Source organism: Loxodonta africana, chromosome 23 (genome assembly GCF_030014295.1).
Source record: "Loxodonta africana isolate mLoxAfr1 chromosome 23, mLoxAfr1.hap2, whole genome shotgun sequence".
NCBI lineage: Eukaryota > Metazoa > Chordata > Mammalia > Proboscidea > Elephantidae > Loxodonta > Loxodonta africana.
This window is the reverse complement of record NC_087364.1, coordinates 59,083,100-59,110,578: the sequence shown is the minus strand read 5'-3', so window position 1 is coordinate 59,110,578 and position 27,479 is coordinate 59,083,100. Positions and strand designations below refer to the sequence as shown.

Sequence of the window (27,479 nt, the reverse complement as noted above, 5' to 3'; positions counted from 1 at the left end):
CCGGAGCTTGGGCCAAGGTGACTGCAGATTGTAAATCACCCCCCACCCCCAGCCCTCAGCTCGCGGGAGTGCCAAAACTTCTGCTTTGAGAACGCTGGATGTTCCCCCAACCTGGCAAACCCCAACTCCATTTTAAATAGCTGGCTCCCTCTCATTTCTTAGGACTCAGCCTCTCTCTGAGAGGTCTTCTGATCATTCTAAATAATAGGTTTTCTTCTTCCCCCACTCCCTTATGACATTCCTTGCAGTTTCCTGTAGGCATCCCAGCTACACAGGGGCCCTTCTGCCGGCACCTTTACTCATGCAGGCCTTTGCTGAGCCCACATGTCAGGTCCAGGCTGTGTGGAAGGAGCAGACACAGGCCCTGGCCTCCTGAGACTCACAGCTGCTGGGGAGATGAGAACCCAGGGCAGTGAGGGACTCCAGCCCAGGACTTGGGTGAGGGTCCAGGGCTCCAGGAGAGGCATCCTCAGGCCAGGGGCAGAAGAGCTGGCTGCTCAGAACAGGCAGAGGTTAGTGGGGTTGTTAGGGAGGGCTTCCTGGAGGAGGGTCCATCTAAGCCATGTACTGGAGAGGGTGAAATAAGGAGGAGAGGGCATTCTTGGAATGAGGGGAACAGCATGAGAGAGGTGTGGAAACTGAAACAAGAAGGATGAAACCAAGCTGGAGAACTGGTGCTGAGCTGGGACACCATGAGTTAGGAGAGGAAGGGTCCTCAGCCAGTGGCTCCCGGGTCCAGCCCCTCTAGTGTGCAGAGGAGGAAATGACTTACCCAAGGTCACACAGCAGGTAAGTGATGAAGCTGGGACTCACATCCAGGCCTCTTGACCCCACAGTGTGAGGCCATGCCTTTGCATAAAGCTGCCTCCTGCAACCAAAGTGACTGAAATCTGCCAAGCTGAGCCCAGCTTCCAGCCCCAAAGGCAGAGCATTTGAACAGCACTGCCCCTGGGGGTGGGGGAGGTGGGGTGTGCCCTTTTGGCCTGTCCTCACTCGGACTGCCCTTCCATGAAATAGCAGATCCGGAGCTCTTCTTCCGGGACGCCTGCCCTTCATGCCCCGTCTCCCCTCCCCGGTTCATGTGCTCCTTTTCACTTTATTATGCTTCACTGTAAATGTCTCCCCTGGGATGGGATACAATTGCCTGAGTGCTGGGTCCCCGGAGATCAGCACAGTGCATGTGGGTGGTCGGTATTCTGATGTCTGTCAGTCCTGGCCCAGACCCCAGCCTGAGCTCTGATATCCGCTCTGCTTCCACTCCCAAGCCTCACCTTTCAGTGTTCTGCGCGGCTCCTTGGTGACAACATACACTTGCCAAAGCTGCGTCCAGTGCCACCACTGGATCTACTTCGAAACTGATGTCCCATGGGTTTGGCCCCAGGACCCCGTCCCCTCCAGCCCCTGCCAGGCCCCCATTGCGGTATCAAGGCCCTGGCAGCAGGAATTGGACCCATTTTTCTATCATCACAGCCAGCTTGGCATGGACCCAGGCACGTCCTCTCTCCCAGGGCAAACAAACAAACAAAAAACCCAAACTTGTTGCCGTTGAGTCAATTCCGATTCACAGTGACCCTACAGCACAGAGTAGAACTGCCCCATAGGATTTCCAAGGAGTGCCTGGTGGATTTGAACTGCCAGCCTTTTGGTTAGCAGCCGTAGCTCTTAACCACGACATCACCAGGGCAGGCCTTTGCAAAATGCCTGGGGTTTGGGTTTGGGGACCAGAAGACAGAAAGGCTGAGAAGTGGCTTGAGCCAGATGCACGTTGGCGCCTTCCTGTGAGTCCTGGGACGGACCAGACAGGAGATCTCACCGCCCTTCCCCAGAGAGCATCTGATAAACAGCTGAAGGATCCAACAACAAACTTTATTAGAAACGCTCCTCATTCATCAAATTCACATTGAAGTGGGGGGCGGCAGTACCGTCTGGGGCTCTGGGATCCCACCCACGCGACTATTTCCAGTTAAAAAGGAGTCTGGGCAGAGAGTGCTCCAAACCCACGAGAGATGCCCCATAGCACGCATCTCCCACATCCCCCCTTCCAGTTCCCAGGCTGCCCCCATGGGCCCCAAGCTGATAAATAAACATCACACCACACACACATTTGAAATGGGAACAAAATCTGTAGAAGTCTCCCCAAGTGAAAAAATAATTCGCTCAAATAAAGCTGTGACAGCCAGGCTGTACCCTGAATGGACGGTTGCCTAGAGACCCTCGGCTCCCCACCCCAAAGGCTTTCCAGCCCAAGGACGTCACCCAACTTGGGTGAGACAATGCCCCACATTCCCCCATTAGCACCTTTGGAGGAAGTACCACCCTCACCGCGCTCCTCTTCTAAAATGAAAACTCTGCTTAAAATCATAATAAAGGATGCCTTCTGTCCCTGGGGTGAATAAGTCAGGCTTCTCTTCCCTGAATAGAGGGGCCTGGGGCATCCAGAGAACTCTGGGTGGCGGGGGGGAGGGGGGCCAGTGGCCAGGGAAGGTGGCATGTGGAGAGAGAGGGATAAGTAAACAGCATTCAAAGAGGTAAGCTGGAAGGGGTCTAAAAACAGCCATGCCCACTTGCCAATTTCGCTGCTGAGCTTCCCTGGATAAGTCTTTCAAAGGGGCACAAAGTCCTAAAATGTCACGGTGACCCTGATGCCCTGCCAAGGGGTGGGGCAGGAGGGGCGCTGGCATCAGGCTGCTTCCATCATTCATTATTCAGAGGCAATTTTCTCCTGCTCTGGCCAATTTTCCCCTCACCCTGTCTGCTACCGGGCACACAATAAAAGTCTGCCGCCCAATGTTTTATTCATTCTCTTGAATTAAGGAAGCAGGCTCTTTGATCAATACGGGGTGGCTGCCTCGTCCGGGTGGCCAGCAGGATCTCCGGGGGCCGGCGCAGGCTGCTGGCTCCAGGCTCTTCGTGGCTTCCAAGGAGGCATCTTGGGAGCGCGGCTCTGAAGGCAGCAAATAACTGTTGGCAACAGACATTTCGTTTTCAAAGTCGGTAACACATCCTCTCAGGGAATGGAACTGGGGTGAGGGGGAAGGCCCCCTCCTGAATGTACTGCGTGAACGGGAGGTGACAGGCCAGGAGGCCAAGGACGCCCACCGCTGCTCTGCAGCCCCCGGCTCACTGGTACTGCAGGTAGTTTTTGAGAGACTGAGGCAGGGGCAGGGAGCCGATGTCCCGCAGGTGCTGCCGGCCCAGGGCGGAACGGATGGTTCTTCGGCACAGGTCCATCAGCGGCAGGGGCTCCGCTGCAATGAGGAGGAAGCCGTTAGTGTCTTGCCCATGCCTTCCTGGCACCTTCTCACCCCCCCCAACCCCCCACCCACTACACACCACACACCCACCTGGTCCGCTGAGCCTCAGCTTCAGAGCCCGGGGTTTCTCCCCTGGAAGCCTTCCCTCGTTACATTAACTGAAGGCCTTGCTGTCAGCTGCTGTCAAGTCGCCCCAATTCATGGGACTCCGAGGACAACAGAAAGAAATGCTGCCCTTGTGCCATCCCCATGATAGGTTCCCATCAGACTGTTGTGATCTATGGGGTTTTCACTGGCTGATTTTTGGAAGCAGATCGCCAGGCCTTTCTTCCTAGACCATCTCGGTATGGAAGCTCTGCTGAAACCTGTTCAGTATCATAGCAACATGCTAGCCACCAGTGACAGACAGGTGGTGGCCGCACGTGAGGTGTACTGGCTGGGAATCCAACCCAAGTTTTCTGCAATGAAGGCGAGAATCCTACCGCTCAACTACCAATGTCCCAGCTAAAGGCCTAGAGCACTGTTTTTCAAACTGAAACCCATTAGACCAGCGAGTCATGATATCAGTTCAGTGGTGGATGACCAGCAATGAAAAACAGAAAATGGAGTGCAGTGCCTATTAAAAAATAAAAATAAAAAACCAAGCCTATTGCTGTAGAGTTGATTTGGACTCATGCCAGCCCTATAGGACAGAGTGGAACTGCCCCATAGGGTTTCCAAGGAGTAGCTGGTAGATTTAACTGCCAACTTTTTGGTTAGCAGCCGAGCTCTTAACCACTGCACCACCAGGACCCCTAGGAGGAGTAAATGTTGTTTCAGGAAATATTACGTGGGTGTTTACTGTGTCACAATGTGAAAAGTACTCATGATCACAAATGTTTGAAAGCCACTGGCCTAGGGCAGTTCTGCAGAGTTAGGTTAGGCTCTGAGAGGCTGCCTGAAATGCCTTTGAGTCCTCAGACTTTCCCCAGAGTGTCCTTTGGGGGTCAGCAGAAGGGATGCGATTTTTCCCTCTAGCATCTAGCTCTGGAAAAATTTATAAATTAAAATCCATAAGCAATAGTTTAACTGGGTTTATTGCAGACACAATTACTCAGCTCTTATTCTCTTCCAGGCCCTGTGACTGACCCTGGGGATACAGAGTTAACCAGGCCAGGGCCAGAGGCAGCCCCGGAAGAAGGGGAGAGCTTATGGTCTGGGAGTTTAAACAGGTGAGCTGTGGAGGAGGACATGGTGTTTGGTGAGGCAGAAAGCCAGTGAGGGCAAGGAGGACCCTTGGTGAGATGGATGGGTACAGTGGCTGCAGTGAGGGACTCGAACATGCCAGCAATCTTGAGGATGATGCAGAGCCGGACAACATTTTGTTCTGTGGGCATAGGTCGCCATGAGTCGGAGTTGACTCGACAGCAACTAACAATGATAGCAAAGTGGAGCCACAAGACCCAGGGTTGTTGACAGGATTAGAGGAGACGACACACGCCAAGAGCCTCGCCCGGTGCACTGGATGTAGTGAGGGCTCAGTGCCGGCTCCCTTCTCATGGTGCATCTGCACTAAGCACCTCCTAGAGGTCGGTCTAACCTGGTGGGAAGTGCCCTCTCCCTCCACTCAAGTGTGGCAAGGATTTTCTGTTTGATTCTTGTGACAATGAATCAGTTACAAGGAGACTGTGAACTTCCTAAAGGACAGCAAACTGGCACAACCACTTTGGAAAACCGGGAGTATCTACTAAAGCTGAACACTATGGCCTTCAATTTTATTCTAGGGCATATACAAAGGTGTATGTATGTTCACTAAAATGCATGCATATGAATGTTCCCAGAAGTACTACTTGTGACAGCCCCCAATTGGAAACAATCAAAAGTAGAGCGTATAAATGAACTGTGTATCTACACACAGCAAAATACTAATCGGGCACGAGAATGAAAAACCCAAACCTGTTACTGTGGAATCAATTCCAACTCCAAGCAACCCTATAGGACAGAGTAGAACTGCCCCATAAGGTTTCCAAGGAGCACCTGGTGGATTTGAACTGCCAACCTTTTGGTTAGCAGCTGAGCTCTTAACCACTGCACCACCACAGCTCCATCCCAAGAGGTACCTTTAAAAACAACAATAATTTACTTATTGTGGTTCTAAAAATGCCTCAGAACGTCATCCTAATTGACGACAATGTTCTGGTCTTGATGAAGATTTATTGGGAGCCAGGGCTGGATGTCTGGTTCTATGCTAAAAAAAAAAAAAAAAAAAAAGGCGATAATTTCAAAGGCTCTCCAGTGACCTGGATTTTCCATAACTCTCCACCACTAACCCCTGTATGAATCTATGTGAGCCACTGAACTTCCCTGGGACTCTGTTTTCCCATCTATTAAATGGGGGCATTAGCTCAACTGGTTTTGACAGTCTGTGTCTGCGATGGAAATGGGTGGAGATCTCGGCACAAGATTGGTGGGCTAAGCTGCTTCCCTGGGACCCTTGACATTTCCTCTGCCTGCAGATGCCAAGACACGATTCTCCACCCCACTCCCATCCATGCATTTATTTACAGTTTGAAAAAAGATCAACGTCTTAAGGGCAAGAGGTGAAATTCTATTGTGGTAACTTCAGATAGCAGTCAGCAGATGGAAGAGGGTTTGGGAGACAGCCCCGAAATCTGAATTTGAGTGATACCTAGGCACTGCTTGTTTGTTTTCAGGAAAAGAAACGAGAAGAAGGCACACATCTGTGTGAGTGCACATACTCCATGTGCCAAACCCTGTGCTAAGCACTTATCCACAGCGGGGACAGATTATCCAATAAGCAAGGTAAGCATGGGCTTACTTTTTCTTACTTACTAATTTATAGTAGACAATTTCACATTTTTCCACTCATCAAAGATTCTGGTTCTAGGTATGGCTGGCCTCTGTCTCTCTCCCAACCCCACAGCAGCTTCCTACAGATTAGTGAGTAAGCACAAGTAAACTCAAGTAAGCCTGTGCTTACTTTGCTTATTGGATAATCCACCCTGATCCACAGACTGTGGCCTTAGTGTCCAAAGGCTTACAGAGTTGGTTGCATGCCTCTGGGCCTCCCCTCATGCTGCTCCTTTGGCCTAGAACACCCTTCCCTGTACTGCCTGCCAGGAGCAAGCCTCCTATTTCAGGACTCCTCCCCATGACTTGGCTCCTCCATCCTCTGGGTCACTTAGAGCACCTGCCAGCTGTCAATCCACCTAGTTAATTGCACACACGGGCAAATGCATCATTACCTGTTCACTTCTAAAACATGTTGTCCCTATACCAACTGATACTGTCATGGCTGACAGAGACCACAGTTCACACCTAGAAAGCACTTGGAATCTGGAGAGTTTTCTCTTGAAAAGCTTCACTGTTTTCCCAGCAAAAATAGGTTGTGACTACAGCTAGGACATGAGCAATATCTGCTGATGAACTCTGCAAATAAGCCTCATCAGCACAGATGGTCCCTGGGCCCCAAGGTGGGGCCCCTACTTTTCCCTGGGATAGAGAGCTATCTGTGTGCAGGAGAACAGTCTTAAATAATGCATGGCCTTCCCTAGCAACGCTGCAGAGCAAGGACTGGGAAACCTCCGAAGGGGGAGGGCCCAGAACAGGAAGTGCTTGAAAAATTCCATCTGAATCGTGGTGGCCTGTTGGAAAGACTGAGGCAGGTGTTCAGGAGGCAGCCTGGACCCACACACTTGTACTCCTCCCATTCAAGATCCCCCCGAAAGGACAGAGAAGATGTGCATGTGTGCGTATGTGTAAAATGAATGACATAACAGTGCTGGAAAATAAGAACGACAGTCAGCAGACTAGAAATTAGGGTAAATTCCAAGAAGACAGAAAACAGGGGGGATAGGATGGGTGGGGAAATCAAGCAGAGAACCCAGTAGCCCTACACACCCGGGGCGAACATGGTTCTCACCAAAGAAGCCCAAGCTCCAGCAACAAAGGGTAGACTGGTTATGGATCAAGCATTGGGGCAATTCCTTAAAGAACTATAATCCCAACACCTAGAGCAGTTGTGGGAGGCTCTGCCCCACTTTTCACCCCTGGGCTGCTCTCTCAATGAGGGGGGCAGTCTTTGGAGGAGGCTCCTAGTCAGTGTTGAAATCCCATAGAGAAGCTGAATAGAGTAGGGAGAATACTTCTATACAACAGAGGTCGTAGTGGGATGGTGGAAAAGGGAAGTGTGAAAGAAGTATGTCCTGTCTGCTGGCTTTGCAAACCAGTACCCAAGAGGGAAATGTGTCCAGCAAAATACTCCCACACAAAGACTCCACAGCCCCCCAGCTGAGGAGGATCTGTCCCACTGCAGAACAAACACCAGCTACATTCTCAGATGTGTTTAGTGCCTCCAAAAGAAGAACCTCTACCCATCCAATCTGAAAGTTACTCAAGCATGTACTCCAGCAAAATGAAAAAGGAATCCAAGAAACAAGATGGCATGAGCTTCCAGAAAAAAAGGAGGGTAAATGGGACACAAAAGTGAAGAAAGGTAGACTAGAATGAAACTAAGATCCAGTAGATCTTGATGCTTGAAGAACCTCTTTCCAGCAGCTGTCATTTCTCTAAAGTACCACCTTCCCACAATGCTTTGTGCCTCCTTACCCCTGATCCCAGCTCTCAGTTTCTCCACCCCTCAAATCTTCCACTGTGTCCTCAGGAACTACTGTTCTACACAGAAGAAAATATATCCAACTTTTCTGAAAGCCTCTTACACTTACTGTCTCCATTGAACCAAGGATTCTCTCCTAGGACATAACTTCCCTTCAGGATTCTCTGGGAGGCTGTTTGTTCTCTTAGGGTGAGGAGGTGGGGCAGGACCCTGCCTTGCTCCCCCTTGAAACATAGGAAGCTCTGCACCCTCTATCTGCTTGTGGGAAATCACAGCCTCTCTGTGGCTCAAACCACTTTGCTCTGCCTTCTCCCCTTTTATTTGCTGACATCACCTACTGACCTCCGGCCTCTCATTTGTCAGGGCTCTGGCCCGGCCTCACAGCCTCCCTCTCCGCCTACCTCAGCCATCCTCCAGATGACACATTCTCTACAGGGATAACTCTCGTCACTCAGGCCCTGGTTCTTGACTGCTTCATCCTCAGGGACCTTCTCCACCCAGCCACCCACTCCCTGGGCCACACCCGTAAAAGCTCATTCTTGCACTCCAGTCTCTGACCACTGTCTCCTCTCTTCCCAGACCACTGGATCAGCCACCCCCACTGTGACTGTAATTCCTCCTGTAGGCCACCAAACCAAAAATCAAACCAGTTGCCGTCACATTGACTCTGACTCATGGTGACCCCATGTGTCCAGAGCAGCACCGCACCATAGGGTTTTCATGGCTGTGACTTTTCGGAAGTAGATCTCCAGGCCTTTCTTTCAAGGTGGCTTTTGGATGGGTTTGAACCACCAACCTTTTGGTTAGCGGCTTAGCGTTTAACTGGCCACCCAAGGACTCCTCCTGTTGGCCACAAGGCTCTCTTTTTGCTCAATCCGACAGCCCTCCTTTCTTTACCTCCTCCTCACCCAGTTTAGCAATGTGATATTCCCAAGGTCACGGGAGCAGGCGGGTGTGATAGGGTGGTCAGTGAGAGGCTGGGGAGGGGGTGGTGGGTGGATATAGGGAAAGAGACTAGGAAGTGACTTGGGGACAAAAAGCAACTTCAGGTCAATTTCAGGATCTGGAGTGAGTTCAGCCCCCTCTCCCCTCCCCTGCCATGCAGTCCATTGGAAAGTGGCTGAGCCTTTGGAAGCCCTGGGCTCCGAGCCTGGCCGGGCCACCATCGGCACAGCGACCTGGCCTTCCTTCTTGGGGCAGCTTGTGTCCATAAGTGTGGCAAATGGCTTGGCAGGATGGCCTAGGCTCCTGTCCACTCACTGATGTTGGGCGGAACAGAAATCACGTTTCATCCTGGCAGTAGAAGGACTTAGGCTGTCCTCAATCAAATTAGGGTTCGTTGAAAAAAATCCGCATGAAAAAGTGAACGGGAAGGCTACCAACGCGAAACATTAGATGAGCCTTGGAGGCTCAGTGAGAAGGGGCTTCCTTAGGGTGAGTGGTGCTGGGGGTGGGGGCGCTGTAACTTCCTGTTATTATCAAAGCAGGGCTGGCTGCTCAAGGCCTCACCCTCAAGGCCTCACCGTTAGCATTAGCATTGTCAAAGGATCTGGCAACTTGACTCATTCATCCTGGCAGCCTCTGTCTCCAGGCCCTCGCTGCTGCCCTCCAGGCTAAGATCCAGCTATTGACTCTCTCTCAGGTGTGAGCAGGAATGAATGGCTCCAAGTAGGCCTTGACAACTTAGGTCACCGGCGGGGCGGGGGGCGGGGGGGGGGGCGGTGCGGGAAGCTTGCCCATTGGGGCTTCTCAGCTCCTAAGTAGATGCAGCCTGGAGAAACCTCCGTGTGTTTGTGCTGGGGGAGGGGTGGGGATATGAAAGAAGGTCTATCACCTGGCCAACCTCTGAGAGCCTTGGCTGGGAGTGGGAGGGGGGCTGGAGGCAAATCTTAGCTCAGCCTCCACCAGAGTACAAGGCCAAAGCCAGTCTCTTGCAGCAGTGAACTTGACATTTCTATAAAAAAGGTAAGATGTCTCCAGTGGCCCATTATGCAGATAGAGAAATCAAGATAGGAAAAACATCATTGTTTTAATGAATGACTTCTCAAGGAGGGCTATAGGGATAGCAGAGTTCTAACGCCACTTTGGGGGCTTTCAGGCTAAAGTCTTGTCTAACTGGTGCTCACCACACATGCCTTTCTCCATCAAACCTGTACTTACAAACACGGTTTGCAGGACTTGATGGGGATCTGGGTATGTAAAGCTGAATTAGACACGCTTCCTCCCTCAAGGGGCTACAGGCAGGGGACAGCCCAAGGAGTCTGCACTTAAGGAAAGGAATTACAGGAGGCTGTTTTTTTGTGACAGCTGGGAAGAGGGGCACCTAACCCAGCCTGGGGGGATCCAAGATGGCTTCATGGAAGAGGCTACAGCCAAGAGAAAGTTTAGGGGCTGAGTTGTACTGACAGTTCAGTGACCCCTTGCAGGGGTCAGCCCCCAGACCCCAAAACCTGTCTGCAGAGCCGGGAGGGCATGTGGATGGGGCCATTGGGTTGAGGAAGCCTTCCTGGACCCTCCAGTTCACTTATCCCTGCCCCGTCCCTGTGTCCCCCACAGCCCCCCAAGCCTGGGCTGTTGGGGGCCCTCAGTACTTCTGACTCCTCCACCTGACTGTTAGTTCCTGGGGATGCGGTACATTGTTTGGGGAAATAAAGAGACTAAGATCTGTGTGAGGGATAGAGGGGGCTAGGGGTGACACATGGGTGGGGTAGGCAGCCCAGCAGGAGCGACGCCCAGAGTTTAAAGTCTCCTGGAGAATATGGGCTCTGGGAGAGCCATCGGAAACCTCAGGGAGGGCACTGACTTCCTCAGATGTGGGAGTGGAGTACGGTCCAACTACACTTCACCCTGACCGGACATGTGCATCCAGGCAAGACACATAAGGTCCTTTTTCACACAGTGTCTGGGTGGGTAATCTTCACTCATTTCACTGATGTGGGAAAAGGCTCAAACAGGCCAAGTCACCGCTGGTGGTGACAGAGCTGGGTTTGGGGTTAGGGCTGTCTGGCGCTGGGACCCGGCACTTTCCACTCGCTCAGAGAGGACGATTCACGATGGAGAACCGGCCCTGAGGGACACCACTGTACCTGTATCCAGAGCACAGTTTTCATGACCTTCATTTTCTCCTCAGGATGTACCTTGTGATTTCTGTCCAACAGGATCTTCCTCCCTGGCAGTATTCCTTTACTCTGAAAAACCTGCCCTCCTGGAACCAACCGTTGGCCCCTCACACACTGGAAGCCACCACATTCCCTCAGGAAGGGGGTAGGGCTGTGGTGGGGGCAAGAGGTCTGTTCAGAGCATTCTGGTTCCTCTCTCCTCACCTTCCCTCACCTCTAACCTCCTGACAACACCCAGTGCCTGGGGCCAGGGACCTGGGGGGCTAGAAGGAAGACATCTCACCACCTAAACCAGAAGCATTACTGTAACTCATTTATACTGTGGAAGAGGAGTGGGTAGGCTCCATTTTCATAGAGAGACTTGGGTCCTGCGCCAGCCAAGATCAGGGCAAGCTCAGCTCTCTGACCTACCTCAGATGGTTGCTGCGTGAATTAAAGGAGTTGGTATATGTAAAGGAGTGTACAGCACTGCCTACATACACCAAGTGCCGAATACGTACGTTTAGCTAATATTTGTCTCCCTGGGTCTGTGAAGGAAGATCCCCTTAGGCTGGTAAAATGGGAGGACGGTGTCCTGCTACCCTTAACAAGCCTGAAATCCAGGTTAGAAGTTGAAAGAAAAGCATGAGAAGACTGGAGGACTGGACTGGGGTATTTGGGGTTCAGAAATCTCAGTCTCTGTGGACTTGGCCTTGGACTTGAAGCTTCCAGTCCAACAGGTTGCTCTGTCTTCTCTCCTTGGGATTTGGTCTGGGGGAACCAAGAGTCCTGGGTGTCCAGAGTCCTGGGGTCTCCAGAGCCTGGGGCCTCGGGTCTGAAAGACTGGCTGGATCTGAGCCACTAATTTTAAGTACCACCCCTCAGCCTACAACAGGCAAAGGTAGGCAGAAAGGAAGAACAAGTATGCCCTGGGGTTCAGGAGACAGGAATTCTAGCTCAGCTTCATGATTTACTCCTCAAGACCCTGCAAAATTCCTTTGGTCTCTGGGCCTTTCTTTCCCATCTGAGGCCACTGAACAGGATTTTCTCCAAGAATCCGGCCAGTTCTGAAATGCTGAGGCTCATTCTCTCACAGGCAAACTGCAGAGCCCCGCAGTCCAGGGAGGATCTTCGAGGGTGGCAGGAAAGGGACCAGAACTCGCCTTCTCTGGCTCGTCTTTCAAACCACTCCACATGCGTGTGCGCCTGCTTTACTGACCTCATGCCACACCCCCATGACCACATGGATGGGGCTGGAATCCAAATCTGATCGCCCCTCTTCCTTCATACCTCTTAGAACAGAAGCCTGGGATGAGGAGAAGGGAATTTCCATGATCATATTTATTTAAAGCTCCCAGAGAAAACCACCAAGTCACAAAATCAATTGTTCTTTTTTTGGTGCCCCCGAAGTTCAAAAATGAGCCCTGTACATGAGATAGGCCCAGAATTGCAACTTTTCCTTGTGTGTTATCTGAGAGATGAAGAGTCTTCGGAGAGAGCCCTGGGCAGGACCAATCCTCGTTCTTTCTTCTCAGTGGCACCTCATACTCCCCTGCCCTGGCCCCAGGCCTGAAATCTCTTTACCCCTTGTTTCTGCAAGCAGGTTGAACCCTTGCAAGAAGGCACCTGTTGACTTAAATTCATACTAAGGTGTAATTGTCTTAGTAGACCTGAGCACAAGTGTTATGAGGAAGAGGGAGGGGCGAGAGTCCTGGTTTCTGGGCTTGGGAACCTTCCGTTCCTTCATCTGGTGTGATTTAACGAAGGCACAGGTACCTGAGGCACCTTCAACTGTAATATGACCACAGTGGCGGCTGGCCCAGTTCTGGTGTGATTGCAGAACCTACCATATGGCCCTGGTTCGTGCACGAGTGAAAAGCAGACCTGGAGCTAGTCTCGTCAGAAAATTCTCTTCAGAAGAGGAGGAAAGAAAACTAGGGTTCTATTCAATCGCGTACAACCAAAGTTGTATGACCAAAGTCATACCTGTGAAAGTTCGAGCGATCAGCTCTAAACAAAATCATTTCTAAAAAGGCACACTTCCCTTTCTATATTTATTCATTTCTGTTGTGCTTTAGACGAAGGTTTACAGAGCAAATCAGCTTCTCATTAAATAATTAGTATACGCACTGTTCTGCGACACTGGCACCAACCCTGCAACATGTTGGCACTCCCCCTTCTCAGCCCTGGGTTCCCCATTTCCATTCGTCCAGCTTTCTTGTCCCCTCCAGCTTCCTTTCTATTTTTGTCCATAAATTCTGACCAGGATAATCAATACTGGTATTCCTGGAGCTTGAGACATTTTTAGTTTGGGGGAAAACTGGAATGACTACATACCTCAATTCAGTATGTACTTAGCTCCTGTTAGGCTAACAACAGATGTCCAGTTGGTTCGGACTCACAGCGCCCCACGTACAACAGAATGAAACACTGCCCGGTGCTGCATCATCTTTGCAATCTTTGCTATGTTTGAGCCCATTGTTGCAACCACTGTGTTAATCCATCTCGTTGAAGGTTTCCTTCTTTTTCAAGGACCTTCTACTTTACCAAGCACAATGTCCTTCTCCAGGGACTGGTCCCTCCTGATAACATGTCCAAAGTACTTAAGACAAAGTCTCGCCATGCTCTCTTCTAAGGAGCATTCTAGCTGTACCTCTTCTAAGACAGAATTGTTCATTCTTCTAGCAGGGTTGGATGGGTATTGTCATTGTTCTAGTCCTTGGGTTGGGTGGTCAATTCGTGGGTGTGCATTAAATTATAAAGAAGTAAATATATAAATAAACCAATTAGAATGAAAGAGAGCTCTGCACGAGACCAATGATGACAGCGTATTACAAACAAAGGGTTATGCTTAATCCAATTCTATGCATCGGAGGTTCAGTTGAAAATATGAAGGCAGAGAAAGACAAAAGTTATGAGTTGGCCCCAAACTGGCCCAAACAAGAGCTTGCCCTGAAGATGAATTACAGTCAACTACCTAATGAGCAAGGAGCCCTGGTGGCACAGTGGTTAAAGCGATCAACTGCTAACTGAAAGGTTGGTGGTTCGAAACCACCAGCAGCTCTGAGGGAGAAAGATGTGGCAGTTTGCGTCTATAGAGATTTACAGCCTTGGAAACCCTATGGGGTTGCTATGAGTTGGAATCAGTTCGACGGCAGTGGGCTTGGTTTTTGATTAGTTAATGAGCAATCATGGAGTCACTCTGGTCTGCTTAGTACTTATCGCTGCTTGGGAGAAGGCAGTGCTGGAAGGACAAACAGCACAGGGCCTAGAGTTAGAAGACCTAGAGGCAAGTTCAGGCTTTGCAGGGCCAGTTGCTTCATGTGTAAAATGGGGACAACACTGCCTCAAGTGAGTGTTGGAAGGACTGAGCGAGGGGCAGAGATCAGCTAAGATCAGTACTCAGCATAGGCCCTGGCATAGTGGATGATCAGTGAATGACAGCTATGACAAATGTTTCAGAGCTGTTAGTGTCCTCTGAGACAAAGCAAAAACAGAGGGAGCTGGTACAGTGAGCTGAGGAGCAGACACCCCAGGTAAGACACCTCTATGTCGACCACCACAGATAATTCCAACCAGAGGTCTGAGGAGGCCAGAGCCGCTAGGACGACTAGGGGAGCCGGGGCTCGAATCTGGCTGTGTGATCCCAGCGTCCAGCATTACCCACCATCCTGCTCGAATTTTCAGGCTACTCCTCCCAGTCTTCTCACCAGAATCACGGGCATGGGGACAGACACCCAGAGTGTTGACAGGGTTTTCAAAGTCCATCGTGGTGTTCTTATTGGGCTCTTTGGCTGAGTTTTTGGCAATAAAATAGTAACAATATTAATCATCATAGCAAGGGCTAACACAGCGCTTCCAATGTGTCAGGAAACATTCTAAGCACTTTGTAAGACTTACTGTATTTAATCCTCACAACAACCCAGTGGGGTAACTACTGATATGTTGTTGTTGGTAATGCCATGGAGTTGGTTCCAACTCATAGTGACCCCACGTACAAAAGAACGAAACACTGTCCTGATGCTGCAGGACCAGACCGGGCAGCTACTAATAAAAACATCCATTTACAGACTAAGGAAATGGAGGCATGGAAGGGTTAAGTAACTTGCTTAAGGTCACAGAGCTAGTAAGTGGTGAAAACGGAGTTGGAACACAGGCAGCCTGGTTGGGACGCATTCTTTGCTACACTCTCCTGGGGAGGTGGGATGACCAAAACCAGCTGCTGCTGAGTCAGTTCTGACTCATGGAGAACCCCTGTGTGTCAGAGTAGAACTGTGGTCCATAGCGTTTTCAATGGCTGAATTTTTTGAATTAGATAGCCAGGCCTTTCTTCTGAGGCACCTCTGTTGTTGTTGTGGTTAGGCATTGTCGAGTCAACTCTGACTCATAGCAACCCGATGTACAACAAAAACACTGTCTGGTCTTGCACCATCCTCACAATTATTGCTATGTTTGAGCTCACTGTTGCAGCCACTGTGTCAATCCATCTCACTGAGGGTTTTCCTCTTTTTCGCTGACACTTTACCAAGCATGATGTCCTTCTCCAGGGACTAGTCGCTCCTGACAACGTGTGCAAAGTATATAGACCAAGTCTCACCATCCTCTCCTCTAAGGAGCATTCTGGCTGTACTTCTCCCATGACAGATTTGTTTTTTCTGGCTGTCCATGGTATATTTAATATTCTTCCCAACACCATAATTCAAATGCATCAGCTCATCTTTGGTCTTCCTCATTCACTGTCCAGCTTTTGCATGCATATGAGACAACTGAAAACACCATGACTTGGGTCAGGCATACCTTAGTCCTTAAAGTGACATCTTTGCTTTTTAACAGTTTAAAGAAGTCTTTTGCAGCAGATTTGCCCAATGCAATAAGTCATTTGGCTTCCTGACTGCCGCTCCCATGGGTGTTGATTATGAATCCGAGTAAAATGAAATCCTTGATAACTTCAATACTTTCTCTATTTATCATGATGTGGCTTATTGCTCCAGTTGTGAGGGTTTTTGCTTTCTTTACGTTAAGGTGTAATCCATACTGGAGGATGTAGTCTTTGATCTTCATCAGTGAGTGCTTCAAGTCCTCTTCACTTACAGCAGGCAAGGTTGTGTCACCTGCATACCACAGGATGTTAATGAGTCTTTCTCCAATCCTGATGCCGTATTCTTCTTCAGATAGTCCAGCTACTTGGATTATCTGCTCAGCATACAGATTGAATAAGTATGGTGAAAGGATAGAGCCCTGACACACACCTTTCCTGACTTTAAACCACTCAGGATCCCCTTGTTCTGCCCGAACTGCCTCTTAATCTATGTAAAGGTTCCACAGGAGCACGATGAAGTGTTCCGGAATTCCCATTCTTCATAATGTTACCCGTAATGTGTTATGATCCACACAGTCAAGTGCCTTTGTGTCGTCAGTAAAACACAGGTAAACATCCTTCTGGTCTTCTCTGCTTTCAGCTAAGATCCACCCGACATCAGCAATGATATCCCTGGTTCCACATCCTCTTCTGAATCCGGCTTGAATTTCTGGAAGTTCCCTGTTGATATGCTGCTGCAACCATTTCTGAATGATCTTCAGCAAAATTTTACTGATATTGTTCGAAAATTTCTACATTCTGTTGGATCGTCTTTCTTTGGAATAGGCACATATATGGATCTCTTCCAGCCAGTTGGCCAGGTAGCTATCTTCCAAATTTCTTGGCATAGACGAGTGAGTGCTTCCAGTGTTACATCTGTTTGTTAAAACATCTTAATTGGTATTCTGTCAATTCCTGGAGCCTTGTTTCTGGCCATTCCCTTAAATGCAGCTTGGACCTCTTCCTTCAGTACCATCGGTTCTTGATCATATGCTACCTCTTCAAACGGCTGAAGATCGACCCATTCTTTCTGGCACAGTGACTCTGTGTATTCTTTCCATCTTCTTTTGATGCTTCCCGTGTCCTTCGATTTTTTTGCTCATAGTAACTTTCAATATTGCAATTCAAGGCTTGAATTTTTTCTTCAGTTTTTTCAGCTTGAGAAATGCTGAGCATGTTCTTCCCTTTTGGTTTTCTAACTCCAGGTCTTTGCACATTTCATTATTATACTTTACTGTGTCTTCTCAAACAGCCCTTTGAAATATTCTGTTCAGCTCTTTTACTTCATCATTTCTTCCATTCACTTTAGCTTTTTCTATGCTCAGGAGCTAGTCTGAGTCTCTTCTGCCATCCATTTTGGTCTTTTTTTTTTTTCTGACTTTTTAATGACTTTTTGCTTCTGGGTGGACTCAAACCACCAACCATTTGGTTAGCAGCTGAGCGTGTTAACTGTTTGTACCACCCTGGGACTTTGGGGAATGACAGTCACTAAAACAGGGAAACTTCTCCCCAGCTCTATCGATCCTGTCCCTCCGTCTCAGTGCCCCATGCCCTGACCCTCAGTCCTGCCCCATGTGGTGGTGCTAGACTGGCTTTCCGCCCACTGGGGATCTCTGATTGGACTGGAGGTGGGCCCTGGTCCCAGTGAAGTCCAGCCAGAGGCTGGTACATGAGCTCAGAGGTGGCCCAAAGTGAAGACCCTGCCCATTGACTGGTCCAATCACCCTGGTCTGTCTGGATTTGGCCTGAAGAATTTGGAAAAGAGAAGGGAGCCCATCTGATTCCATGAAGTAGGGAGACCTCTGCCCTTCAGAGCCAGCCACCCATCCCAGTGAAGCCCCCTTCCTGAAGCAACCTGGGGGCTCTGCTCCCAAAAGTCAGGTTAACTGGCACAGTTGGCTCCTGCCTTTCAATGAATAGTCAAGGTCAGGCGAACTTCCTTTCACTCGGGAAACGTCATCGCTTCAGCCTCTTACTGAACAGCATAAGCCCCCGGGGTTTAACATGAAGGCCCTGTAATAGATTTATTGTGTTTATTTGACCTTTCCAAGTGTGAGCTCAGAAACAGGCCCAGAGGAGGATGGTGGAAGCTTGTTTTTTCTTAAGTTAAGCAAAATTGATGAGCAAACCGAATTCTTTCTTGGATGGAGTCCTCCTAATTTTCTCAGCCGAGCTCCTTCCCTCTTGTAGTCAAAGGACCCAGTAGGCCCAAGAGGAGCCCAGTATTTATGGGATAGCTCTGGAAGAGGAAAACTGTGTCTCCTAAGGAGTAATAAGTAAGTAGGTCTGCAAATACACATTTTCAGTGGGCAAACAGTCATGACCCGGAATAACAACAAATTTGGAAACTACTGCTCTATTTCTACTTCCAGTTTCAAGGCAAATTATTTCTTATTTTAAGTAACTTTTAAAAAAATAAATGGTCAATGCATGACTGAAAATCATCTTAAGTATTACAAATATGTCTGAATTTTTAGACCAGAGCCTGCAAACCCCCATGCCTATGGGGCCAGGCAGGTAACCTAATAATGAGGAGCAGGAGTAAGCAACAGGTAATTCGGCAGAAGGAGGGAGTGGTGAGGCCCTCAGTGACCCGAGAGCACACATACAAGGGAACTCAGCTCCAGCCCTGTTTCCAAGCAGAGATGTGGGCCTGGTGTCACCAGATTTCCTGCTCTTCCAAGGAAAAGCTAGAAATTCAGATTTCTATGTGCTATTTCTGTGTTATTTACTTTAGCATGGGCAAACAAAACATTTCTAGACCCAGGCACAGCCCCAAGCTGCCAGTGTCACTTCTATTACAGAGTGAAACTCACCCACCATCTTTATGTGAAGTGGATACCTGCCACCCACCCGGTGGAGGGAGGTAGGCGGGCAGTCCTCATAAACTGACAAAAAGTCTACTCTGACCACAGAACCACAAACGATCTGATCCAGGAATTTGCTCACGGTGCTTCCATGCCACAGATGACTCTAGCTATACTATCTGTAAGTTTGTGTGAAAAACCAGAACTTCATTAAAAATCTGTTGCTGTCAAGCTGATTCAGACTCACAGCAGCCCTACAGGACAGAGTAGAACTGCCCCACAGGGTTTCAAAGGAGCGGCTGGTGGATTCGAACCGCTGACCTTTTGGTTAGCTGCCCCATTTTCTCTCGGAGTGTTCTGAGCACCAGAACTGGGAATCTCCCACTGGGCCAGTGGTCAAGCACACTCACTCCTTCTTCACTACCAGTTCTCCTTGTGTGGGCACTGCAGCAGGTGAAACGTATACTCAGTTGTGTGGGAGTCAGAGGTGCTGTAGGGATCACCATAGAGTAACCGTAATGGTGGCATCACCACTGCCACTGCCACCACCAAGCCTACGAAACCAGGTGCCATCGAGTTGAGTCCAACTCGTGTACAGAGTAGAACTGTGGTCCGTAGGGTTTTCAGGGCTGTGACCTCTCGGAGGGAGATCACCAGGCCTTTCCTCCAAGGCATCTCTGGGTGGGTTTGAACTGCCAACTTACTGGTTAGTAGTCATGCATTTAACCGTGTGCACCACCCATGGACTCCTACCAACACGACTGACAGTGGCTAATACAAACACTTGACCTACGTTAATTCATTCAGTCCTCCCAGTATCCTACGAGTTAGGTACCGCTTTTACCTCCATTTTAGAGCTGAGGAAACTCAGGCAGAGGGGTCACAGAACTTTCCAAGGTCACACAGACAGTAAGTGGCAGAGTCGCTGGGCTCTAGAATCTGTATTCTTCACAAGACAAACTTACCCTTCACAACACGGATATATTTGATGTAAAATGCCAACAATATCTATTTTTCCATAAAATCAGACACTTACTTCTTATTTTACCCCAGGAGAGGGGTAGATAGATCGATAGCTGCTGTCGAGTAAACTTCAACTCATGGTGACATCATGAACGATAGAACAAAATGTTGCCTTATCCCGTGTCATCCTTACAATTGCTGGCATGTTTGAGGCCATCGTTGAGACTACTGTGCCAACCCATCTCCCCAAGGGTTTCCCTCGCCCTTGATGGTCCTCTATTTTACCAAACATGATGTCTTCCTCTAACGATCTCTCCCGGTGATGCGTCCAAACCAATCAAGTTGCACAATGTTCAGTCGTGATCCACAGAGTTTTCACTGGCTAATTTTTGGAAGTAGGTCATCAGATCTTCCTTCCTAGTCTTAGTCTGGAAGCTCTGCTGACATCTGTCCATCATGGGTGACCCTGCTGATATTTGAAATACCAGTGGCATGGCTTCCAGCCCAGCTTCAAAGCAACACACAAGCCACCACAGTATGACAAACTGACAGATGAGTGGTGGAGATGGGGGGTGGGGGCTGGGCAGACATTAAAGCTCATGGACAAAAATAAAAAAATTTGGTAGCAAAAACTGGAAAATTCTACCCATTAACTTTCTGTGTGTGAGAATTGGGAAAATACAGAAAAATATCTCAGTTACAGTGGTAGTGAGCCAGTTTCCTCAAGGCATAAAGACTGAGCCTCATCTTGACCTTGGACAGCAATAATACTAACCCTAGCATCACTAGCAGTTGTCCTCTGAGCGTTCCTTTGTGACTGGCCCTGCCACCTGTGGTTTGGATCCATCATCTCACTAGGCTGGCAAAGTCCACAGACAGGCACCATCGTCCCATGTGATTTCCAGCAGTGAGGAGAATGAAGCTCAGAGGTTAAGCTCCTTGCACAACACTGCACAGCTGGTGAGTAGAGGGCAGATAACTACGCTGTCGTGAATTACTCCCAAGAGGCACCACGTTTCTTGGCACTTACTGTGTGCCAGGCCAGGTGCTGCGGAGCTGGAAATGAGTCAGATGCCCTCAATTTGAGGAGCTCATGGTTTCCTGGGGGCTCACAGGGAAGGAAGGCTGCTCTCCTAGTGCCATGCTCAGGGTGACTGAGTTTACCTCTGTCGTGAACTGAACCGTGTCCCCCAAAAATATGTGTCGACTTTGTTAGGCCATAATCCCCAGCATTGTGTGGTTGTCCTCCATTTTGTGATTTTCCTATCATAATCTCTGCCTGTGGTTAAAGGGCATTAGGGTGGGATATAACACCCCTGCTCAGGTCACATCCCTGATTCAATATAAAGGGAGTTTCCCTGGGGTGTGGCCTGCACCACCTTTTATCTTACAAGAGATAAATGGTAAGGGAAGAAAGCAGAGAGTGGGGACCTTATACCACCAAGAAAGAAGCACCAGGAACAGAACTTGTCCTTTGGACCCGGGGTTCCTGCGTGGAGAAGCTCCTAGTCCTGGGGAAGATTGACAAGAAAGACCTTCCTCTAGAGCCGACAGAGACAGAAAGCCTTCCCCCCTGGAGATGATGCCCTGAATTTGGACTTGTAGCCTACTAGGCCATGAGAAAATAAATTTCTCTTTGTTAAAGCCATCCACTTGTGGCATTTCTGTTACAGCAGCACTAGATGACTAAGACAACCCTGCAGATCTTTTCTGCATGAATACAATTGCCCTGTAGACTGAAGGTCAGCAACAACTTCCTTCTACTAAATTTATTAATTCTGTTTTAACTGAGATGAGATTCATGTAACATAAAATCCACCATTTTAAAGTGTACAGTTCAGTGGCACTTGGGACACTCACAATGTATTGCAACCACCACCCCTATGAAGTTCCTAAACATTTTCCTCACTCCCAAAGGAGGCTCTGTACACATTAAGCAGTCACACCCCATTTGTCCCTGCCCCCAACCCCTGGCAACCACTAACCTACTTTCTGTCTCTCTGAATTTACCTATTTTGGACATTTCATATAAATGGAATCATACAATATGTGACCTTTTGTGTCTGGCTTCTTTCACTTAGCATAATGTTTTCGACGTTCATCCACATAGTAGCATGTATGAGTACTTCATTCCTTTTTATGGCTGAATAATATTCCATTGAATGGATAGACCACATTTTGCTCATCCATTCATCCAATGGTGGACATTTAGGTTGCTTTCACCTTATGGCTAAGGTGAATAATGTTGCTATGAACATTTGTGTACAAGAGTCTGTTTGACTCCTTGCTTTCAGTTCTTTTGGCTATCTACCTGGCAGTGGAACTGCTGGGTCAAAAATAATTCTATGTTTAACTGTCTTCCATCAAACTGTCTTCCACAGCAGCTGCACCATTTTACAACCCCACCAGCAATGGATAAGAGTTCAAATTTCTGATTTCTTCACATCTTTGCCAACATTTGTTATTTTCCTTTTTTCAATAGCCATCCTGGTGGGTATGAAGTGAGATCTCATGGGGCCTAAGGGCTCACTTTAAAGTACTGTTTCCTGACCTTTTGTTCATCATGAGATGCACAGACAATTATATTTGGATGGCAACTGGGTAACCTGTAGGGACTTTGGAGGCATCCATATAGGGCCTGGTGAAAAATGTCTTTAGAACTGTGTACTAGCTACCTAAGGAGACCTTGGGGCCCCATAAGGCCACCTGCAGAGAAGCCCCTGGAAAAGGCTCCCTGAGACCAGAAGCGGTCTGCCCATGGCTCTGCGGCCCCAAGCTTTGCCTAGCTGCCCCGAGGCTGGGAAGAGCAGGGTCTCAGCACTACTGTAGGCCATCAGAGGTCACTGATGGGATGACCCACTGAGCTGGCAGAAGGCAAATACATGGATTTAGTTGGGCAAGATTCCTGGAGTGAGAGACGGAAGATCCAGGCCCCAGCTCTGCCACACACTCACTATGAGATAATATTAATAACAGCCAGTGTCTCTAGCGAGTTTACTGCACCAACTACTGTGTTAAGAACTTTCCGTAAATTAACTCATTTAATTCTCACAAGAGCCCTGGTGGTACAGCAGTTAAGTGCCATGGGAGACAGACGTGGCAGTCTGTTTCTGTAAAGATTTATAGCCTTGGAAAGCCTATGGGCAGTTCTAGTCTGTCCTGTAGGGTTTGCTGAGTAGGAATTGACTCAGCGGCAGTGGGTTTGGGTAGGGTTGTTGTGAGGGTTAACCTGTCGCCCTTGAGTCGACCCCATCATCTTTACGGAAGCAGGCAGCTACATCTTTCTCTCGCAGGAGATTGAGTCACAGGCAGCTCATAACCTGCCCAAGGTCACACGGCTAGTGAGTGGTGGAGTCGGGATTCCAACCAGGTTCTTAAGGCCACACGCCGTGCCTCTGTGGTCGGCAGCTCTCAACCTGTGGAACGAGACGGCGGGTCTCTCCTCTAGAACAGTGGAACCCCTTTTCCAAACGAAATTTCATACAGAAACCCCATTTATTCAGCAGACAAAAGGGAAGCTCCTTGGAGTGGAGAGTGGGGTCTCGGTTTCCAACCTTCCGGGGAGCCTTCTGAGGAACAAGGTTTCGGAACCTCCTCACAATTCCATGACTCAGAGAAGTGAGTGATGGTCTGACAAAACCTCAGACTCTTCGCCTGATGGGAAGGACGCACTCTTTTGCTTTTGAATTTAATAAGGGTGAGAACACCACCTTCTATTTATAAATCACTTGGTCTTTTCAGAGGACCTTCACAAACACCTCATTTGCTGTCACAGTGAATCATTCCATAAACACATTCAAGGATTAAGGAGGCCCCGAAGAACCTCTATTTACTAAGATAGAAAACTCAGGGAACAGCGAGATCGGCTGATTTCAATCATGTGCAAAGTGGGGCGTCCCCCCATTTTTCCCTTACTTTGGTTTCCGCTCTATCACAATCTCTCACACGCTTATGCCACTTTCCTGCCTGTCAGGCCAATCTAGTGGCCAAGACTAACCATCATTTTCTGAGCACTTGGAGTCCTTGGGTGGGGCAAATGGTTAACGTGCTCAGCCGCTAACCAAAAGTTTGGAGGTTCGAGTCTACCCACAGGTGCTTTGGAAGAAAGGCCTGGCAATCTATTTTTTAAAAAAATCAGCCACTGAAAGCCCTATGGAGCCTCTGACATGCATGGGGTTGCCACATGTCAGAGTCAACTTGACAGCTACTGGTTTACTTTGGTTTATTGAGCACCTACTATATGCTAGGCCCTGTGCTTAGAACCTGGGACATTTTATCTCCCTCCTCCTCACAACCACTCCATGAGCTGAGTGCTTCAGGCCCATGGCCTCTTGTCCAAAACTACAGGGCCAGAGTGTTTCAGAATTCAGAAAGTTCCAGAGTTGAGTGATTAGGTTGCATATATCATGTATTATATAATACCCCCCAGTGGTCTGGGGTAGTGCCCATAATCAAACACATTAATATTTTTATGGTGAAACCTATGAATATTCACCTTGAGCAAGATAAGGAACAACTAGAAAGAACCTCATGCCAGGTCAAGTCGAGTCTAGGTGTCAAATGAGCTTGCCTTGAACTTAAGAATAAAATTTTTGTTTTCAGAAACGTAGTCCTGCACTAGTATCTTCATTTTACACATCAGTGAGGCTCTGAGGCTCAGAGAGGTTAAGCGACTTGCCTAACTAGGTAGGGTGATATAGCTGGTTAATACCGGAGCAGGCCAGGAAGACTGACTGCAGAACCCATGCCTGAAACTGTTTGTTACTTGGAGGAAGAGCATATGTTTCTGCGGGAAACAGCTGTGGGATTGAACCCTACTCTGCCACTTAGGAGCTATGGGATCTGGGCAAGTTGCTTCACCTCTGGGACTATCAGCTTCTGTGGAGGTCATTACAGCTGTTCTCAAGTATCCTAGCTCTTGCCTTCCAGGCATATGATCAGCTTGCCCTTTCTCACTCACCTGAAGTTAGGTATGGCCATGAGACATGCTTTGGCCAGTGGAATGTCAGTGAAAGTGATGGGTGTCACTTCCAGCCGGAAGCTTTAGGAACAGTATATGCATTGCTACCTTCTCTTTCCCATTGGTGACCATTAACGTTTCAGAAGAGTTTCATGGCTGCTCCATCTGCCTTAGTCAGACCTGAAGTGACAACACAAACTTTGTGGAGCAGAACCTCTAGCTGACCAGTGATGGGCAGGCAATGTGGGTAAAACCAAACTCAAACCTTTGTTGCTTTAAGTCAGTGAGGTTTGGGAGTTGCCTGTTACTGCAGCGACAACTGGTCTATCCTAACTGATGCGGGCTCCTTCTCTATAAAGTGAGTCTTGTGAAGATTGAATGAGATGGCACGTGTAAAGCTCCAAGACAGTGTCCGACTACGAGTGTTAATTAGGTCATTCCCTCTCCCAGTCTCAGCTTCAATTTCTTCAATTGTGAGAAATGACGGAAATAGTTAACGTGCTCTGTTCCAATGTGAAAAACTGCTTGGTAACCCATGTGGTATTCGTAGAAAAGATTTTCCAAGTTTCACAAAAATGTTTACTTACTGTATCAATTTCCTAGCACTACCAAAACCAACTTCCACAAAGTGGGCGGCTTTAGATGAATAGAAACTTTATGTCATAGCTCTGGAGGCTGACAGTTCAAAATTAGGGCATCGGCTGTGTTGATTCCTTGCGAGGGTTCTGTGGGAGAATCTTCCATGCCTCTCTGTTCTGGTTTCCAGTGATGGCCAGCAATCGTTGGCATGTCTTGGCTTGAAGATGGATCATGCCAATCTCTGCCTCCATCGTTGCATGGCTGTCTTCCCTCTGCGTGTCTCTGTGTCTCTTCTCCTCTTTTATAAGGACACCACTCACATTGGGTCAGGACCCCCCCCCCCCCCACTCCAGTATGACCTCCGCAAGCTTAACTAATCACATCTTCAAAGACCCTATTTCCAGACAAGGGCATGTTCATAGGTACCAGGGATTAGGACCTCAACATATCTTTTCGGGGACCTGATTCAATCCATAACACTTATGTGTTCAGTCGTACTGTTCCTCACCCCATTCTGGCTTTGGTAGAGAAATTGGTGAGCACTGGTGGGGCACTGGGACAGACAGCCTCCTGACGACACCAGGTTCCTGATGGAAGCGACAGCTGTACACCAAATATCCTCAAGGGCGGGACTGCAAAGGGCCTGCTTGTGTCAGGAGGAGGTCAGAGGGCCAGGCAGTTCGGCTGACAGGTGGCGAGCCCAGGGCAGGCACCAATCCCCCTGGGAGAGGCCGCCACCACGCACAGCTCTGGTCAGGCCAACAGATGGAGGGAATGAGGCTGCTGGGAGATTCTCCACAATGAAAACGTGCAGTTGCCACGGGACTTGCATTTAGATCCCATTTAGCAACACCGATTAAGGAGCTATTAATAGCACCTGGGCTCTCTCACAGGCCATAAAACACACTTCCCTGCACGGTGCCCAGTCTACAGACTGCTCTGCTTAATTGGGACTCAAAATAAAATACCTGGAAGGCTACTTTTTTGATGGAAGGCCCCTGTTGCCATAGTGACCAGTTGCTGGGCCTGGGATGGGGCCGAGGTTTGACACAGGGCTGCTAAGGCAAAGGTGGGGAGGCGAAACAGGAGAAAAAGGAGGAGAGGGAAAGGGGGAGGGGAGAACATTGATGAAGATCACTATGGAAGTCTGAAATCACACATCCAGAGGCTGGTGAATACCTCAACCTACCGCCTGTAAGGGCTACAAAAAATGGCAGCCTTGCCCATCACCTTTTCCAACTGATGGTCTGACAAATGAGGGCCATGGAGGCAAGGAAGTGGACCTGGCTGGTCTTGAGTAGATATGAGGGAAGGAAAACTGAAGTTTGAGCCCTGCCTTAGCCACTAAACAGACCCCAGGTGTACTCCCCACCTTCCCTGGGCCTTTGGTCTTTTTACTGTCAAACAGGGGTGGAACAAGAAGGTCTCCAAGCTCTTGTTGCACAGCTGGCCTCTACAACCCAACTCCCACCATGGTCAAGAAGGAGAAAGCTCTCCATGTGCTGAGTCACCACCAAGATACATGGAGTGAAGACAGCAAGGTGCACATCAGGGCATGAGGGGATGCTGCCGTTTGTATATTTGCTGACAACGTCTCTAGAAGAATCCACAAGAATCTGGCAGCATTGGCTGCCTCTGGGGCAGGGGGTGGCAGGGAACAGGGGTGGGCAGGAAACTTATCACTATCATGTCATGTATTTAAAATAGATAAAATCTAAATTGAAAAAAAAAAAAAAAAAAAGCCCAGGCTTTAATGAATGAATAAACGATCAATTAGACCAGCAGAGGAGTCCCTAGGTGGTTCAATTAACACACTCAGCTGTTAGCTGAAAGGTTGGTGGTGCGAGACCATCCTGAGGTACTTTGCAAGAAAGGCCCGGTAATCTACTTCCAAAATATTAGCCACTGAAAACCCCAGTTCTACTCTGACACACATGGGGTGGCCATGAGTTGGAATGGACTCGACGGAAACTGGTTCGCTTTTCTGACTGGTGTCTTCTCTGACAGCTGTCTCCCTCAGGTGCGTCTTGAACTTCTTGAGGTTTCCTGAGCTCTGCTCTGCTTTTCAAAGCCCTGCCCTTCCCCAGAAGGCCTTTCTCGGACTTTTCCACCTAGTAACGTCTTTAAACCTCAACTTCAATATGGCTCCTCTAGGTGCGCTTCCTCCATGCCGGAGCTGCCCCCTCCCTGTTATTCTCTCTCTCTACTCTGTCCTACCACACCTCCTAGAGCCCTTTATCACTGAAATGTCATTATTTGTGGGGCTAGACCCCCAAAACTAGGAGCTTCTTGAGCCAGGGTCTGGGTCTGACTCTGGGGTACACCCAGAGCACTGCTTGGTATAA

The 27,479-nt window shown here is 48.8% G+C and overlaps 1 protein-coding gene across 1 annotated transcript in view; it reads right to left on the bottom strand.

The window, feature by feature from the left end:
• Positions 1 to 1,730: 1,730 nt before the first annotated feature.
• Positions 1,731 to 27,479, bottom strand: part of SPSB4 (splA/ryanodine receptor domain and SOCS box containing 4) — an 82,390-nt gene continuing 56,641 nt past the window's right edge. Inside the window, exon 2 of the mRNA XM_003416178.4 lies at positions 1,731 to 3,248. Coding sequence (XP_003416226.2) covers positions 3,121 to 3,248 — 128 coding nt within the window. The 3' untranslated portion in view covers positions 1,731 to 3,120. The remainder of the gene's footprint in view (positions 3,249 to 27,479) is intronic.